Source organism: Chenopodium album, chromosome 15 (assembly GCF_948465745.1).
Source record: "Chenopodium album chromosome 15, dcCheAlbu1.1, whole genome shotgun sequence".
Taxonomy (NCBI): domain Eukaryota; kingdom Viridiplantae; phylum Streptophyta; class Magnoliopsida; order Caryophyllales; family Amaranthaceae; genus Chenopodium; species Chenopodium album.
The window spans coordinates 51438394-51458249 of NC_137848.1; the positions used below are offsets into that span (position 1 = coordinate 51438394).

At 36.7% G+C, this 19856-nt stretch overlaps 1 protein-coding gene across 5 annotated transcripts; it reads left to right on the forward strand.

The window, feature by feature from the left end:
- Positions 1-3574: 3574 nt before the first annotated feature.
- Positions 3575-19636, forward strand: LOC145583333 (E3 ubiquitin ligase PARAQUAT TOLERANCE 3-like). 5 transcript variants are annotated; one of them, XM_081640565.1, is made up of 17 exons: positions 3575-3711; positions 4550-4612; positions 6891-11844; positions 12739-12838; positions 13053-13134; positions 13218-13390; positions 13544-13614; positions 13749-13814; positions 13908-14064; positions 14160-14308; positions 14922-15086; positions 15166-15480; positions 15825-15869; positions 16010-16304; positions 17291-17413; positions 17617-17695; positions 18717-19636. In XM_081640565.1, the coding sequence occupies exons 3-17, from the start codon at positions 11679-11681 to the stop codon at positions 19467-19469; spliced, it is 2739 nt and encodes a 912-aa protein (XP_081496691.1). In that variant the 5' UTR covers positions 3575-3711; positions 4550-4612; positions 6891-11678; the 3' UTR covers positions 19470-19636. The 5 variants fall into 5 exon arrangements, with proteins under 5 accessions (XP_081496691.1, XP_081496693.1, XP_081496692.1 ...); XM_081640567.1 differs by having other exon boundaries at positions 18723-19636; XM_081640566.1 differs by having other exon boundaries at positions 17620-17695.
- The last annotated feature ends 220 nt before the right edge of the window (positions 19637-19856 follow it).

The window sequence follows — 19856 nt, forward strand, 5'->3', positions numbered from 1 at the left end:
GTTCAAATACTGCACAAGGTGTGGTAGATTTGGTCACAAGTATACCAGATGCACGAGACATGAAGATCTTATCAAACAAGACGTAGATCACAAGATGATGGAATACTTAACTAGGGGAGTCCCGACTATAGAAATAAAGGGGGGGTTCTCAATGTTCACTCTAGACTTGAGAGCCACTCCCTCGTCGGAACACACCATCACCACCCGGGCAAGGTTGATTGACGAACCAGAAAGGCCACCGTCACCAAACTTCAGGGCATCGGATATTTTGGTGGATTTTGATCTAGGAATTTAGAATGGAGGGAGAACCGTCCAACCAGGGCAGCAGTTTAATAGTATGGGGCGTCATTCAGAGGCCCGATGGTGGATGAAGCAGAAGAAGGAGGGCCGCCGCTGCCGTAGGACATACCACAAAACGCTACGGCAGCTATGGGTGTAGAAGACGGTGGTGGCGATCTTAATTTGGGTGCAAATGCTGAGGGCGCGCAAGGAGCAGCAAGTGCAACTATTGGTATCACCCAGATTAACTTGGGGGGAGGTGACCCTTATCAAAACGCAGCCGCCGCGGATCAAGTGCAGGATACCATTGCACAACTGGGAACAAACACCGATATGGTTGATTCGGTGCCTTAATATGGGCCTGAGATTGAAAGAATTAGGTATGACGTACTTATAAGTTCGGCGATACAATCGAGAGTGGAACTAAACGATGAAATCGCTGATAGGAAGGTGGACAGCTTAAGTTACAACCAACGATTCTTTGTTGAATTTGACGCGCAGAAAAACCCGAGGGAGGTTGAGATCAGGGAGCCTGATTCGCCGGTGTATGAGCCGATGGATTTTTAGGGCAACGATGAGGATGATGCTTTTCCACCTGGGCAGATCCCGGAGGATCCGCTAAACCCATGGGCAGGGGAGTTTCAGATAGATGTAGATGAAGAAAATCAACTAGAAGAAAACAGTATTGAGGCACAAGTCGTCCTGCAATGACAAGCAAGATCTCAAATCAAACGACTAGAAGTTGAAATCTTTGGAATTAGGGAGATTGTTTCATCTACTCCAACTGAGACTACGTCTAATATTGCAGTTATTTTTACCAGGTGGGGTCAAAAGGACAGAAGGGGGAACACGATGAGGAACAGACGCTTCAAAAAGGGGAAAGATAAGCGGCGCTTTAAGCCGAAAAATTGCCCTCTTAAGAGGAAAGCAATTTCAGATATAGACCTTGTCTCAATTCAATTTATAGAAGAAATTGAGGACGATGCTGACTCTCTTTTGACTAGGAAAAAGAAGAAAGGGAAAGGCCTTGCTTATGGTGGACCTTCAGATGCCGGGCCGTCTTCATCCAAGCCTGGGTTTGGGCCAGTTCCTTCTTTTTCTTTTGATGCTTGCATTACGCTAACTTATGCAGGTGATGGGCTTGCGGTGGTTGACCCAATTCAACCAGCTCTTCCTCAGTGATTGGACTGTTATGGAATTGTCGGGGTTTTAAAAGCCCAACAACACCGATAATTCCAAAACTTAGAAGGCTTGTTAGGTCTTTTGGTCCGGATTTTATCTTTTTAGCGGAAACTAAAAGTAATTCGGATTTAGTTTTTAATCGGTTAAGAAGTTTAGGCTTTCTTTTTTTTAAAGATGTTGATCCTAGGGGTCTTAGTGGTGGACTTTGGTTTGGATGGAAAAACAAGTCCCTTTTTGAAGTAGTATTTACTTGTGTCAATTTCCTTGTAGTAAACGTCAATGATGTTATAAATGGAAAATGGAGATTGATTTTGGTGTATGGTGAACTTTGCACTTCTCAACGAGGTAGGGTTTGAAATTGTCTTAATTAATGGAAAAGTCCTACCCTTAATTTACCAATTGCAATAGTAGGTGTAATACCTCGTATTTTTGAAACGTATTTTTAATTAATTAGTATTCTCTTAAAAAGAGTATTTTAGTAATTTATTTTACCATTTGAATTTTTGAGCCAAAATGATATTTGAATTTCGGCGCCAAAAGTATTTTAAAACTCAATTATTATTTTGGATTTTGGATAAGATTTATTACCCATTTATTTTATTTAAAAACCGGATTATTTATATATATATATATATATATATCAGATATTTTAATTAAACAAAATTATATTTTAAGAGAGTCGAATTTCCTAAATAATTAACTAGGAATTTTTGGATTTTCTTGGTAAAGAAAATCTGATTTTCTTAGTGAAATTAAATAGTGAATAATTGGTATTTTCCTAATTAATTATTTTATACAAAATATATTATTTACGCAATCATTTTTCATCCTTAAAATCTAGCAAATATTTCCATAAAACTACAAGTGGAGGTCCGAAAATATGAGCATAGATATGCTCAATATTTTCGGCCACCATATGCTAATTTTGGGTTAATTATTTTGTTAGTTTTGTATTTTAATTATCTTCCTCAAATTCCTTATTTCCTTAATTCCTATTTTCCATCTCACAAAGATTTGATCATCTTATTTCCCTACCTTATATCTTCCTTGATTATTCTCCAAGTAATCTCTTTTGCCATATTATATTTTATGACAACACACCTTCCTTAAATTAATTATTCTTAGTCACCTTAATATTAAACTTTCCATAATTCTTTAACTCTCTTCTCCAAGTAATTTCCTTAATTAACTCTTTTTACCATAATTCTTTCTACATTCTCCTACCATAATTCTTTCATTCATGAGCCTATAAATACCCCCTTCATACCTCTTATATTCTTCACACCAAAACTCAATTCTCTTCTTCTCTCTTATTCTTCTTTTCCCTAAACCTTTTCATACTTTTCTTCTCCTTTTTTCATACAAATATTATCCCGTATACTTTTGAAGTCAGTTTTTTGTAAATTTTGTTTAGTTTTGGGGTTTTTCTATTTCACAAAAAATTGTTCCTCTCGAAAAATCCTTGAGGTTTGGCTCAAGAATCACCCAATTTGGTGTTATATTGAAGGAGTTACAGCTCTGAAAGTTCTGCCTATTCTTTCCAACGAAAATTCAATTCTCTTTAATCCTATTCTTTTATCTTCTCCATGGTTAGTTTTCTAAAATACAAATACCTATTTCAAAGCTATACTTTTATATTAAAGTATTATTTTAAAAGTGTTTTATAGTCCATGCACATTAGATTTGAGTTTATGTTGTGATAACCTTATGGTTATGTTATTTGCAAGGTGTATTCGTGATTGAACTTTGAAAGTGCAAAGTGTTGATTGATATTCGGAATCAAGGTACGTTTAGGTGGCTAGATACCTTTGAATGTGTGTAATCCCCCATATTTTAAGTTAATTATAGTTTATTTATATATTATTCTTGTAATTATATTTTTGGCAAATTTATTAAATAAATTATTTTTATGAAAGGATTTAAAATAAACTAGTGTATTTTTATTAATTTACAAGTAATTCTAACATAGCCCAAAACCCAAATACTACTCCTAACCTAATTAGGAAACCCAAAGCCCAAATAAAACCCTCAAAAACCCTCACTTTCCTCCTCTTTCTCACGTAAAAAAAAAAAAAAAAAGAAAGAGCCCTCTCAATTTTCCTCTTCTCCCTACTGAATTCACGATGCAAAGAAGAAAAAAAAACACGAACCTGTTGAACCGCTGCTGCCCCTGCCGCCGTCCACCACCACTGCCGCCCTGCCGCCGTCCACCACTGCTGTCGCCCAGCCGAGCCACCTGCTGCCACCGCAGTTTGCCTCCTTCCTTCTCCTTCCCCTTATTTCTCCTTCTCTTATTCTTGTGATTTTTAATTAAAGCTTCAATTTTTATTGGTTTTCAATTATGAAATTATTGTTATTAGGCTTTAATAGTATGTATAAATTACAAATATTATAAATTTATGGGTTTTGTATGTTTAAATTACTATATTAATTTTCAGATTTGGTTATGTATGAATTTAGGGTATTAAAGTGTTGATTTTTCATGTTTAAAGGCTTAATTATGTACTAAACTAGTTACTTAATTATTCTATGTTCAAAGTATGTCAAAATATGATTATTTTGGTTGTATATAAATTTTCAGATTTAATAAAGTTTCAATTTTTATGGATTAGTAGTGTTAATTTCATGTTTTTATGCTTCTAAACCTATAAAATATTTATTGTGGGTATTTTGTGATTGAAAAAGCTTTGAACCTTATATTCTAATCTTAATAAAAAATTTCAGATTTTATATCTTTTATTTTGAAGCCTCTAATTGCATTGAATTGATGTATTTTTGGGTTTTTAACACACTAAATTGCTATATAATGACTATTTCAAATAATTATGCTTATGGGATTATTTTATATGCTTAAACCAAATTTTCAGATTTATTTAACCACTTTAAAGTTGCTGTAATTTGATATAAAACACTATATTTTCATGATTTTAACACATAAACTTGTAGTTGGGGTGTTGTACTACTAGTTTTGGCTAATGAGAGTAATTTAAAGGCTTTATTTTAATGGTTTGAGAGGTTTTTAAATGCTTTAGTATTGCTGTAATTTTAATTGCTTTGGTATTGATTTATTTCTTATTATTTGGTTTAGGAGAGGACTTTGTAGAAGGTGATTTCTAGTTTCTAAAGTGGTTAATCGAATTGTTTACTCAAGGTACGTACAAGTTACAAAACCTTGCTTTTAGGTGCATGTTTAAGGATGGATCGAGAACTTAGTATCATGTCTAGGGATGACTGGGTTAAATTGTTTGGTTATACATTGTGAATTTCATTTGATGTGCACTATTCCTTATTGCAATTATTGGTTATGTACTAATTATGCAAGGTGCGCTTAGAGGCAAAGGTATGTGATTGGTGAAATGACTTAATTATTACTCATTCATGATTTAATGAAATAGGATGAGTAAAGGAATGGTTCATGTCTTATAAGACAAGGTTAAGAGTTTGGGGTGCCTTATGCACTCAAGGTGTTTATACACCGAGGTAGTAAAGGAATAAATAATAAATGTTGCTTGCCACTAATAAATCAAAAATTGAAATTGAAAAGTTGTGTTTACTTGATTGAATTGATATTGGATTGATTGAATTGTTATGCATATGAGTCATCACCAAGTCTAAACCTGTAAATCACGTAAAGTGCAAGATGGATGAGCAATAAAACTCTGGATTGGTGCACTTCTGGAGTAATGACAATCAGGGGTTGGGGTACATGGGGTATTAGCCGTGTACTTTTCTCGAGGCCGTCTGATCTACGAGTCTCTTATTTCAAATATTTTTCAAAACTAGGAGTTAGGTGACATCTCATACTAACTACGGTCACGGAGTCGCGCCCGTGGTCGTTGGATGTTTATTGATGTTTCCGAAAGGAGGCATGGGGTTTTTCTTTATTGATGTTCCAAATGGGACATGGGTTGGACAACCTTGTCTATTGCTAAATCCAATGAATAAATTGAAATGAGTTAGCTACTATTAACTAGTGAAGTCTTAATAAATTGGATAATCGAGTCGTGTGTCGAGTTTGTTATTAATGATGCGTATGATTGATGATTAGTAGCATGTTAGGTATTTCCTTATTTTACTTTGCAGCTTGTATGTACTCAGCTTTGCTGATTGCGTGCTTTTGTGTGTGTGTCCTTCTTTGGTCATGGCCTTCGCCTTTCAATGACCCTGTGACGATCCAATTTTTACACTTGTAATATTGGGGAGCAGAATAACCACAGGTTCTCTCACATGCAGCATTCATCAGGGTTGTGGGATCTTGAGTAGAGAGTTGGTTGCTTACATTTCATTTCCTTTGCAAGTTTGATTTTATCTTAACTCGATTTTATTTGACACTATTTCTTTTGGTTAAGTTTGTTTAAACACTGAATTTAATCACTTACTATTTCTTTTGGGTTTTGAATAAGGGCCTTAATGGTTCCAACTTGTAATACTTATTTTGACTTAAATACTTTGTTTTGAGGTTTATTTAAAATTGTTTTGGTTTTCCGCTGCTAATTTCTGAGATAGCCTTAACGTTTGAACACGTGGCGGTAGCACACCAGTAATTCTCTTGAATTTTGTTCAGGTTTTATACAGGTTTCTCACAGGTTTTTAAGAGAGAATTATTGGGGTGTTACAGTGTGATTGGTTTGAATAACATGTTTTATATGATTTTATTGATGATTGAATTAAATTGATTTGAATTATGATTTATGAAATAAATTATGTTTGGAGGTATTGATTTTAATATTTGTTTTAATAAATGTATTTTTGAAGGATTGATTTTCATATCATGTTTTGAATGGTTTGAATTACTTATCATGTTTAAATAAAGAAATTGATTTGAAAAGTTTGTTGAAATAAATAAAAGGGTTTTCAAAGGAAGAGTTATTGATTTTGAAAATAAAGTTATTTATATGAGACTTTATTCTCAAGTATTTATTAAAAGGTTGATTTTGAGAGCATGATTTAATTGGATAAAAAAGAGTTTTGATTTAACCTATTATAAAGGTTTATTTTATTTACGGAGGAATTATTGAATTAAAGCTTTACAAGCATGTTAGTAATCCCACTATGCGGATTTGGTTTGATAAGGCCTTAGACTTTGTATGATCGGGTCTTTACTCAAGAATAGCCTTGAAATAGTAGGAGACTAGCTTGAGGGGTGTACACACTTGGGTGAGGAATTGGATTTAAAAGGAATTGGATTATTAAAGGAATTGGTTTTATTAATTATTTTGATTATTGAATCATTGGAATTGATTTTGGAATAATGAGTTTGGAATTATTGGATTAATTATTGGAATTGGTTTTGAAAGCATGTTTGCAAATAAATTGAGTTTACATTATCTTGCACTTATCGTACTTAGCATATTTTGCTAATCCGTATTTCTTATTTGTTTTGGTTCGCCCTATTTATCGTAATGGTAAGTAGTGTTCACTATTTTCAGGTGGAGTCATGAATGAGCATATGGGAGTCCCGGGATTTGCTTCACCTAGTTTAGGAATGTTGGTCTCGTTTTTATTTGAGTACTTATAGCGATGTTACTATTTTTATAAGTATTAATAAAAGAAAGTTGAGTTTTCCGCTGCGAGTTATGTTATTGAGTTAAGTATTTGAGTAGCCTTGCGTAATCATAAGGCGGTAACACTCCTAAGTCTATCCCTACGGTATAATTATACGTATTATACTAGTATTTCCATAGAGGGAGATTTGGGGGTGTTACAGTAGAGGACTTTAATCAAGTGGATTCCCACTTGGATAAAAACAGGTCATAACTCCTCTTATATTAGGGGTGCCAGCATTTTTAATGAATGGAAGGAACTCAACAATTTCCACGACTTGACTTTCTAGGGGCCCAGATTTACTTGGTTAAACGGAAGGGATGGTGATGAGCTAGTCCTTGAGAGACTTGACAAAGGATATGCCAATACTAGCTGGCTAAACCTTTTTCTTCACTTGATCATAACTCACCAACCGATCCAAATATCTGACCATGCCCCAATTGTATTTCAAACCCAGGAGATAGCAACTAGAAGATAGAGTGTGTACAAACTGGAAAGATGGAGCCTCAATTACTCGGACTGCTTAGAGGTGGTGCGTGCAAACTGGGATAAGGCACAAAGAGGTTCTCCGATGTACAAATTAGCAAGGAAAATTCAACAAGCAAAGCTGGGAATCAAGCGCTGGACTCTCGACAAAAGATATGAATGGAATGGTGAATGGGATAAATTCGAAAAGGACCTGCTTGAAGCTCAATTACTTTTGGAAAATGAAGGCAACACATAGGATTTCATACGAATAAGCAAGCAATTGGGAGAATATTCGAAAAACATGGTCATTTATTGGAGGCAGAGAGCAAAAATTAATTGGAATTATGCGGGTGACACTTGCTCAAGATATTTTTTCAATTTTGCCAAAGGGAGGAAAGCAAGGAATTGAACAAATTGGAAGCGATCAAAGACGAGAATGGTGAATGGATCTCTGATGTGGGGCAAATCGCGAAGATTGCTGGTGCATATTTTCAGAATCTTTTTGGTTGGAACAATCAGACCCCTTCTACAAATAGAGGAGATGAAATGGACCAAGGTATCAGGGGCATCACAACCTCGTTTTCAGAAGATCAGAAAGATATGCTTTCTAAACCCTACATGAGAAGAGAAATCAAGAATGCCCTGTTCACTATGAAACCATGGAAAGCTTCGGGTCCGGATGGGGTGCCTGCGGGCTTTTACCAGAAGAACTGGAGTTTGATTCAAGATGATGTCATTGGAGCCGTTCAATCGGCCTTATCTTCAGGTAACATCCAAAGAGAATTTAATTTCACTAATATTGCTCTTATACCAATATGTGATAATCCAGAATCAATGGATAAACTAAGGCCTTATGGACTGTGCAATGTCATATATAAGATTATCTCAAAATGCATCACTAATAGGCTTAGAAAGGTGATTAATGACTTGATCAGTCATTTTCAAAACGCTTTCATCCCTGTTAGAGCTATCTCGGATAATATATTGCTTGCTCATGAACTTTTAGAAAACATCAGGAAGACAAAGAAAGGTGTAAGGGGTAAAATTTCTATAAAAACCGACATGAGCAAGGCTTACGATAGGATCAAGTGGGACTTCTTAGAAAAAGTTTTGTGCAAATTTGAGTTACCAAACTTGATGGTTAAAACCATTATGAACTGTGTGACCTCTGTTTCTTTCTCGGTGATCATTAATGGTTGCGCTCAAAAGCCTTTTAGACCAAGGTGTGGCCTTAGACAAGGTGACCCTCTGTCACCTTATTTATTTATATTGTGTATGGAAGGATTGTCAGGGTTGAAGAAAGTTTAAGGAGGATTGTAGGGCTAAGAGTGGCCCAGAGAGCACCCAAGATTAGCCACCTATTTTTTGCAGATGACTCGGCTTTCTTTCTACAAGGTAAAGAAAGCAATGTGGTTGCGCTTAAGAACTCCCTGGACACTTATTGCAAGGCCTCCGGCCAGATTACAAGTCAAAGCAAGTCTGTGTTTCTGGCTAGTCCAAACTCAAAGGAGGAGGATGTTAACAACTTTAGTGAGATTTTGGGTATTAGTAGGAGCAGTAAGTTTGGAGTTTATTTGGGTATTCCGGCTGATTTTGGCACCACTAAAAAAGAAATTTTTTTGGTTTATGGTGGACAGAGTAAAGGAAAGATTGAATGCTTGGAACTCTCTTTTCCTATCTCATGCAGGGAGGCTTACTCTCATCAAATCTGTGCTTTCGAGCTTGGGAACCTATGTCCTTTTTGTTTTCAAATGTCCTATGGGAATTCTTAAGAAGATTAACAGTATTATTGCCAAATTTTGGTGGCTTGGTAGTAAGGACTGCAAAGGGGTGTATTGTAAGAATCAGAAGCATCTTACAACTGCTAGGGGGGATGGGGGTCTCGGTATCCTTGATGCAAGGTTCTTTAACCAAGCTTTACTTGCAAAACAAGGTTGGCACATCATCATGAACACAGACTCTCTCTTTAGCAAAGTTTTTCGTGCTAAATATGGTATTGGGAAGGCTACACTCTTTGATAATATCTGGATTGGTAGGAACATGGGCTCTTGGGGGTGGAAAGGGATAGAATGGGGCTTACAAGTGTTAAAACAGGGCTGCTCGTGCCTCGTGGTCTATAGGGGATGGGTTTGAAGAAATCACTAATATCACACCCATGGAAGTTGGGTTTGAAGACCTCATAACATGGAAGAGGGACAAGAAAGGTAACTACTCTGTAAAAAGTGGTTACAAATTTCTGTTTGACGGTATTCACCAGCATAATGATCCTCAGAATCAACAATACACTACTACCAATATAAACTGGAAGAAATTCTGGATATTTTCTAGAAGTCCAAAACAGAAGATTTTGCTCTGGAAAATCTTCAAAGGTGCCTTGCCTGTTGGTAGTGAAAGGAGAAGGAGGGGCCTCGGCACAGACCACTATTGTCTACTTTGTTATAACGAGAAAGAAGGAGAGCACTACCATCTAGAAACTCTAGAGCATCTCTTTTAAGATTGCCCCTTTGCTAGTTATGTCTGGAAGGGCTGCAGCTTAGGCATCAATGTTAACCATTGGACTAATATTCCAATTGCAAATTGGATCCATAACTGGCAAAGAATTTTATGTGACAGGGTAAGGGGTCTGGAGGAAAGCTACTCTTTATTCCTTGTTGGTTTAGAGAGCATATGGGAGGCAAGGAACAACCTGGTCTTCAGGAAGAATAAGAAAAGTGCTTGGACAACGATCAAACGAATGGACCATAAGGTAATGGCCTATAGAAACAATAGCATATGTGAGGTGAGTGCTGATGATGTAGGCTCAGATGAAGATTGCCCACCAGGGTTTGGAGCAAAAATTACTCGCAGGAAGCCGCAACATCACAAGGAAAGGGTCAACCTAATTGCAGGAAGTAGCGAGTGTAGTCCTTCTATCCTTGAAATAAAGAAATCAAGTTGCAGGAACAAGACAAATTGGATTTGGAAGCTCACACGTTCGGATGGCAGCACATATCAAGATGAGGGTCCTATGCAGACCACAAATAGAATTAGGTGAGTGCTGAGGTGAGTGCTGATCAAACGAATAGATTTTGTTTGATTCATCTCATTATGAACTTTTCAAATATGTAATTTTTATAATTTTTTTTAACATGCAATTAACAATATTTCACAATAAGTAAATGATAATCAAAAGTTCTGATTTGGTCTAATTAGAATATTTCTAATCTAATCTGATTTTAACTAATAAATAATAATTATCTGAAATAAGTTGAAGAGAACAAGTCGTTAGACATGGTAAGTTGATAAACAAGTGGGAAAGAAAGAAAGAAGATGCACTTCACTTTCACATCACTTGATACTATAAATGGCGACACATAACCACATTATCCCAAGTTTGGGCGTAAACTCATAAACATATCCTTTATTTTTCTGTTCCGTTACCCAAACTTCTCTCTCGTTTTCCCCAAATCTGTAAACCCAAACCCTAACCCTAACCCTAATTCCTAATTCCTATCCTTCTCTCAAATTTCAAATTCTTCATCCAATTTTATCACTGATACTCCTCCAATCAACTTGTTCTTCAGTCCGATTCTCCTGTGTTGTTCTCCAAATCGCAGTGCTCCGTGGATTTTCGCTGAAGATTTCTCTAGTTCGTCGCTGAATCGAAGAACTTTCGATTTCTGGGCTATTTGCAGCAATTTACCGTGTTTCTCTGCTGTTTCATCTGTTATCGGAGGTTCTTGCGGCGGCGATGTTACGATTTTCGGGGTTTGTGCAGAGTCGGTGTCCTCGGTGTTGATGATTTCTCCTTTTTAATGAAGGAATTCTGGATTTCTGGCTTCGATCTGTGAGATCGTATCGTATCGGTTCAATCTATGGTTGATTGGATTCAATATCATCTAATTGATCTTCTTTGAAGCTGGATTTTGCTTCTTTTAATTCAGAATTCAAGAATTGAGCTATTGTAGCAGCGGCGGGTTTCGAAGAACTTCGCAGCGAAGAAGTATACTAGGAGAGGAATTGAAGGCGGCAAAGAGATAAAATTTTTACTTTGTACTTTTGTTATATTTGAGTTTGAAGTTCAATTAGAGGCCTTTATTTTTAAATTTGAAGGCCTCATAATATCCGTAGTTAGGGTTTTTGATTGCATTTTTGTGCGATATAATTTTTGTTCGATTGATTGATTTCTTTTTGAAGGAAAGAAAAGTGAAAAAAAAAAATTAATTATGGCAGTTTATTATAAGTTTAAAAGTGCTAAAGATTACGACTCAATTTCAATCGACGGTCATTTCATATCGGTTGCCAATTTAAAAGAAAGAATTTTTGAATCAAAGCATTTGGGAAGGGGTACTGATTTTGACCTCGTCGTTACCAACGCTCAAACCAATGAAGGTTGGTTGATTTTCTGGTGTAGCTAATAAGTTGAATTGAATTGCTTTCGACGATTTTAGTTTGAAGTTTTTGAATTGCATTCTTGCTCAATTTTGAACCTGTAGTTGTGTAAGCTGTTATTTCTTGGGGATTCGAAACCGGCTTTTAGGTTTATCTGGATTGTGTGAAGTCAGAGGTTCGTGCAATTTTTTAAAGTGCTAAAATTGAAGTCTTGATGTGAGCCTCTGATTTTACGCAATTACACCGGTCCTTGTTGGACATAGAGTCCGTGATGAGATCTTCTATCTCATTTTGTTAGTCTCATATGATGTCATTAGTAGTCGAGTACTTCTCAAGTTCTCATCCCACCACATCACCAACTTGCATAAACTATATTTCCGCAAGTTAAATTAAGATTAGGATGATGAGGCGGTGAAATGTGAAGGGGTGATAACGATATACCTAAGATGCTGACGTTGAATGGGACATATGATCCAATTCCTGATGCAGGATGGTGGTCTTTAATACCCAAACCACATAAGACTGTAGTACCCCAATTGCTGAATTAGTTGCTTCTTTTGTTTACAATCTTAAGAAGTGTTCATTTCTTGACATGTCTAACTTTGTTGACAAGAAGCAAATAGCTGATATTTAGGTTTTCTTTGTATAGTTGAGTTTAGGTTATAACAACATTCTGGTTCAAGCTCTTTGCCATCGAAGTTTCACGCTTTTGTCTAGGTTGTTTGATTTTAGGGATTTGGTTTCATTGCTACATAGCTGAGATGGCCTTTTGACTTCCCACTAATAACAGCTGCCAAGTTTTGTCAGGTCAAAGTTGGGCAATGGTTCTTGGCTGTATTGTTTTATGTCTTTTTGCAGCTTTTCATGGATTGTCTCTCTGTTCTGCGATTTCAGAGTATCTAGATGAAGCAATGTTGATTCCAAAAAACACTTCTATTCTAATACGCCGAGTACCAGGACGTCCTCGCATGCCCATTGTTACACAACCGGATGAGTATTGATCCAATCTCCTGTTTTTTAACCTTGAATCATTTTTTGTTGTTACTACTTTTCCTGATGAATATTGTATCAGTGCCATTAGGGCTCATCATATTTACCTGTTGTATTTTGTATATATATGTTTGCTGAAATTTTCATTGAAAAAAAATTGAGTTGAAGGTGGCCAATTTGTTCGCTTGTTGAGTTGGAAATCTGCTTTTGTTCTGTAGGCCGAAGGTGGAGGATAAGGTTGAGGATGAGCAACATGCAAAAAACAACTACTTTGCTGCTGATTCTTCAGGATTTGGAGATGTATATATCCAGCATTTCTTAGTTTATATTTATAGTTGTTACAAAATTCATACATGACGAACATGTTAGATCATATATTTCAGTTTGAAGCTTCAGAACTGGATGATGAATTTGGAAATGATCTATATGCAACAATCCCTGACATGACACCAGGACAATCAGGCAATCTGATGCAGGATTCAGTTCCTGCTAGTAAAGCTGATGAGGACAGCAAGCTTAAGGCTCTAATTGAAAATTCTAGTTTTGACTGGCAGCGGTGAGACTTTTCTTTTCTTTTCTTTTTTTTTTTTTTTTTTTTCAAATTATTATTATTATTATTTTTTATATATATAATTTTAAAAAGGGTTTTAGTTGTTACCGGATATCTTTTTTTCCCAGTACTGATGTGAAGTAATGTGTGAATATGCAGTCAACCTGGTGATGGTTTTGGCTCTGGGAGAGGATTTGGAAGAGGTGGGAGGGGGGGTGGTCGAGGTTTTGGTATGTCTAAAGCAATAAATCCTTACCTGCTTAGTGTATATAGTATATTGTTGATGCCTTGACAAATTTGTTTGCTATTGGTGATGAGTCTTAGTGATGTAAATGACATTCTAATATTGCATGCTCTTGATTAGGCCGAGGTGGTATGGAGAGGAAAACACCTCCACAAGGCTATATCTGTCACAGGTGTAAGGTTCCTGGTAAGTTCTTGTTTACTCTTTCTTTAATGTTGGTGGTTCAATTTAGAACATTGTCATGGATGCTGATTGTTTGTAAATAAATCTGTATATCAGGTCACTTTATTCAGCACTGCCCTACAAATGGTGACCCTAATTTTGACATCAGGAAAGTGAAACCTCCTACTGGCATTCCCAAGTCAATGCTTGTAGCTACACCGGATGGCTCCTATGCATTGCCAAGTGGCACATCTGCTGTCTTGAAACCAAATGAGTAAGCTCACTTAAATTACTATTATTATAATTTTGTCTTTGCAGCTCTTATCTTGTGCAGAATCATTGAGCTGACAGCACTTTTACTCTTAACAGGGCTGCATTTGAGAGAGAAATTGAAGGTCTACCTTCTACTCGTTCTGTTGGAGATCTTCCACCAGAGCTCCATTGCCCGCTGTGCAAGGAAGTGATGAAGGATGCCGTGTTAACCAGCAAATGTTGTTTCAATAGTTTCTGTGATAAATGTAGGGTGATTGTATACTGTAAAGTGCCTTCATATTATCATAATAATGACGCGTGCCGATTTTGACGATTGTTAGAGTTTTGTGTTGGTTTGATGAATGTAAATATTTTCAAAGAATAGCTCTCCCTTGGTTTCAAATTGCAAGTTTTTTTTTTTAGCTTATTGAGATAATCTTATTCTTTAATTATAAGATATAAGTAGCATAATGATCTTCGAGTGGGGTCATATAGAATTTGATGTATTTATGTGCTTGGTTTATTGTATGGTATATTCTTGGAACATGAAATAAAGTTGATGGTTAATGGTTTTGCATCTCCTAGTAATTTATATAATCTTTGGGTCTCATTGTGCTGGAGCATGGTGTATTATGTAATGACCTGTTTATTTGCTCTCAACATTTACATTTACTGTGCAATTATTTACTATGCAAATTGTGGACCTTTTTTATGAACAGCATTAACTTATATTGCAGTTTTTTCATTGACATATTTTCAAATAAAATTAGTCTTAAAGATTTGAGTATTAGTGCCATTTGTGATCAGTTGATGTATACTGGTTTTTCTAGGTTTTAAAATTGTTTATTTATTTATTTTTTTTCCTTGAATCATGGCCAGGTATAAGGGACTTTATTATCTCAAAGTCTATATGTGTCTGTGGGGCAAGAGATATACTTGCAGATGATCTTCTGCCAAATAAGACACTCCGGGATACCATTAACCGTATACTGGAGTCTGGTAATAGTAGTGCAGACAATGGAGGGAGTGCTCTCCATGTTCAAGGTAGTTAAATTGAGCTTTTCTCCGCTGAACAAATTCTTTCCCTTCTTTTTTCAAAGATCTCATTATCTTGTTTCCTCAGATATGGAGTCTGCTCGCTGCCCGCAGCCTAGGATTCCATCACCTACTCAATCTGCTGCCTCAAAAGGGGAGCAAATGCTTCCTCCACGTACTGAAGGAACTTCAAATTTGAAAGAGAGTTTAGAAGGTATTAAGCCTAGCCATGCTTCACAGTCGCAATCACAGCAGCATATCTCAGAAAGAGACAAGATTACAAAAGTTCCAGACATGTCTGAAGCTACTCATGAGTCGGCTAGTGTGAAGGAACCTGCGTCACAGGGTAGTGCTTTACCTGTTGAGGAAGAAGTTCAACAAAAGGTGGCTGTTGGTGAAGCAGGTAAATTGCACAGATGGTTGGTTTTGTCAAAATTGTTCTCTGTTACTATATTTTGTTTTACAAAAGCTTTTAAGCTCTCTGTGATATGTTCTAGGTTTGTGCAACTTTTTTTTTTATTCTGTCCGAAGCTGTCTTTTATTTTTCTTTAATTTGTGAGGAGCTAGGGGCGGGGGGCTTTGCAGTGTTACAGAGGCTTATTTTTATTTTGCCCTAGTGATTATGGTGAAAAAGCATCAGTTGCACTTCTCCAGAATTTTTTCGCATTAAAATGTAGATAAAACACATTTTGTATATAAATGCAGCTGGCTGTTATCCTAATCAGTTGCCTTTTCCATGTCTTCCAGTAAAGAAAAAGAAGAAGAAGAAGCAGATGCCTATGCCTGGAAATGGTACACCCTTTTCATCTCAGTTTTCATATCTTTCTTAATGCTACAACTTCTCTGGATGTTTCTTTGAGTCATTGTTTATCTTTATGTATGTATTTGTAGTACTGATTTCTGATACTGGGCTTGAACTTGATAATTTGCAGCTCCAGACATGCAATGGATGGGCATGCCTCCTGGGATGGATGGATACATGGGCCCTAATGGCTTCAATCCCTGTTGGCCAGGCATGCAGCCTGCAATGGATGGATTCATGGGCCCCTTTGGTGGACATGGTGGTAACATGCCTTACAATATGGGTTATGGTCCAGGGCCTATGGATATGCCCTTTGGGAATGTTTTCCCTCCAGATCCTTTTGGGAACATGATGCCTCCAGACCATTTTGGAGCACAAGGGTTCATGATGCCTGGAATGCCCCCGATGCTTCCTCCTCCTCAAAGGTATAAATTGCAGAATGTTGATATTTTGTTCTCACACCATTTGCTTACCTTGTCTTTGGCTCTGTTATCCGTTTGCTGATATTGGACTCTGCTAATAGCAGTATTCATCCAAACAAATGTGTTTTTTTTTTTGTTTTTGTTTTTTGTTGGGTGTATGTATGTATACTATGGCATTGATGCTGTTTGGTGGGTGTGTATCTTATAATTTTGACACTTTCTTCATTTGAGCTTACTGTGTATGTATATACTCTGTATGTACATTCTGTTGCTTCTCATGCTCGCCTTCTCGATAGAGCTTAAAAATTCACTGTTCATCTGCTTTGCATCTGACCTAGATTTTCATCTCAAGTTCTATTTCTGAATATAGATTATCTTGACACAAAATTTAAATAAACTTCATATAACTAAAAACAATGTTTTTCCACAAAAACAGGTTACTTGTTGACCCAAAATTAAAACAAAATTTGTCATGTATGATCAGTGAGAAATGAGAAAGAAAGCAGTCTGCCAAGTGAACACTGAAACAAGAATGAATAAATGTGTTGTTATTTATGATGCCTGTTTAATTTTATTCGAGGACTTTACTCCATCCTTTTAGCAATTATTAAAAACAACTGATATGGCTCAGTAAACTCTGCATATTTTTTTTAGTTATTATTGTGAAGTACTCCAGAGTAGATGGTTTTCAACTTTTCATGTTACAGATTCAGGGTATACATGGTAACAACTCCCTTTGTTGGGTGAGGACGTGAGGTTGCATACATCCAGTCCTCTTACTCTAATGTAGGCATGAGCCACTTTAGAGGCAAATGGGGTAATATTAATATGGAAGCTGATTTTTATTGGTTCATGTGCAATGTTCTTACTTACTGTGTTGTCTCTTTTATGCACATGAATAAACTGCTTGTGTTGAGCTGGCACTTGAATTTTTTTTTACTTTTTATTATGTTAAAGACCAAAAAATTGAGCTGTGTTTCAATATACAGGGATCTTGCAGCAGAATTTGGAATGGGCATGAATGTCAGGCCACCTTTGATGAGTCGGGAAGAATTTGAGGCTCGGAAGGCTGAAGTAAGAAGAAAGCGAGAAATGGAGAGACGGGTTGAGAGGTGAAGACGGGTCTAAGTTATTTTGATTTAATTGTTTTTAAACCAAATAAGGAAATAGTTGGCTATTTCAATTAATAAATTAAAGGCGTGTTTCAGGGTGTAGTATTATTATGTAGCCTATTTTTGCGTGTGGAGAACTCTTGGTACTTGTATGTATGAAGAGTTGATTGAGTGTGTTGGTCTGATATGAATATTCATTGCAGTAGGGAACTTCCCAGAGATCGTGATTATAGCAGAGAAGTAAGCAGCAGCGCCAACCCCCCACCTATGAAGTCAAAACCTGTATGTTATTTTGTTGTCAATCTTTGTTCTTTTTGGTTTTGGCTTTTAGTGTAGCTGGAGGCTGTAATTTGGCTAGCAAACTTTTTTCTATCGCTTGATAAATTGAAGTCGAAAAAAATGTGAGTATAGGCAACTGAGGTTTCTTCTAACCCTGTGGTCTATTATTCCTATATTGGATTATTCTGGTCTTTATGTTGGGGAGCTTGATTGGGCTATTCTCGATTGTCCCGATCTTTTATGAGCTGGATGACATTTTTCAATTTGTGGTTGTATAAATGGGCTGTAGCCACAGGCCCACCTTAGTAAATTCCCACTCTTCTGGTTCATTTTTTCTGTTTGTTTCTTTTGCTCCCTTGTTGCCTGCAAGGAATAAATGTGAATAATTAGTTTTAAGTGGTTGACTTTATTTTGTGGATTGTGTAACAAAAGGTTGTCTTGGCAAAGCTATGTACTCTAATCTACCTAAGAAATTTCCCTTTTTGTTGTGTGTATTGTTTTAAATGCATGTTTGTAAATTGTAATAATTGACATTATGTGATATAGTGTTTAAATTTTGGGAATGCTTCTGAATAATATTCTTTTCAGATTGAATACATTTTTATTTACTGTATTTAGTATTTCAGTAAATTTTAAAATATGCCAGGGAATTTTAGTCACTCTAAAAATACGAAATTCTTGTGAGCTTGTTTTGAAGAATCAGTAACCCGAGTAAACTATTTTCCTGGGGAGTACAAAGTTTATATGCTTGACTACTCTGAATGTTGGACTAAAAATTTGTATTCGACTCTAATTTGTTTCTAATTACCAGGTCTATAATGTGTTTGCTATTTTGTTAAGAAAAACTTGTTTTGGTTGACTGATTACGAAATAGACGATGATGGGTGTTGTCTAAATCTGGAAAATATAAAGTTGAAATGTATTATAGCTGATATTAAATTATTTGCTTATGTTAGTTGTTATATATTTGGGGTGTGAGTTAAACATAAAAAGCATGTTATTAACATGTTTTATATTGTCAAAGATGCAGAGGCCTCCTCCAGCCAGCAGGTCCCCAAGTGAAGACCGCTATGATAGTCTCCGGGACCGGGAGAGGGAGAGGGAGAGGGAGAGGGAGAGAGCGAGGGCAAGGGAAAGGGCTACTGTCGATCGTGATCGGGAACAAGACCGGGATCGTGACCATGAAAGCCACCAGCGACGGACTTCCCACAGTCACAGGTCTGAACGGGCTTCACCTGACAGAACCAAACGTGATGTGGAAGTCCCTCGTCCGACCCTGAAAAGAAAATCTGAACACCATGAGCGAGATCACAACCATGAACGAGACCGCGATCACCGTGACCACCGTGAGCGTGACCATAAATCTGAACGTCATTCCAAGCCGTCCTCTAAGCCACCATCTTCTGTAGATGTGGTTCAACAGTCATTAGACAAGAAACATAAGGCGAGTGTGTTCTCGAGGATTAGCTTCCCGGATGAGGAGGTTTCCAAGAAGCAAAAGGTTTCTGCTGAACCCAAATCTAATCCCGTTAGCAAGGACCATGATGCCCACCATCATAAGGTAGTGGCGTCATCATCTACAGCAAATGGGCACCATCATGATGCAGGGAAGAAGAGTGTGGCAGCAGCAGCAGCAGCTGCTATGGATTATGAGTCGAGCGACGATGAGCGGCATTTTAAGAGGAAGCCTTCAAGGTATGAGCCATCACCCCCACGCCGAGAGGAGTGGATGAGTGTAGATGAGGAAGATGGTAGGCGGCATCGTAAGCACAGGTAGATGTAATATTAGGGAACTGATATTGTGAGGTTGAAAAGTGAGCATGCTTAGGATCAATTTTCCCTGTTTGGGCAAATCACTCATCACTGTAATCTTATGTTTTTTTCTTATTTTTTTAAACTTTGATTTGATGATTTTGTAATAAAATTGTACCTTTCCCATCTTCATTCTTTCTATCAAATATCAATGAAATCCACGCAATTTACATAAGAATCTTTTGTCAAAAGTTTTTTTCTGAATGGACTTTTTTTCTTTTTTGCTTATACTCGTCTCCTCTTTCGGTTATCCACGTTATAGATTTTGAATATGTTGTTTATTTTAGTGTGAATCCAATGATTATTACATGTAGTGTGCTAGTAAAACTATACCTTCGTATTGTTTAAGCAA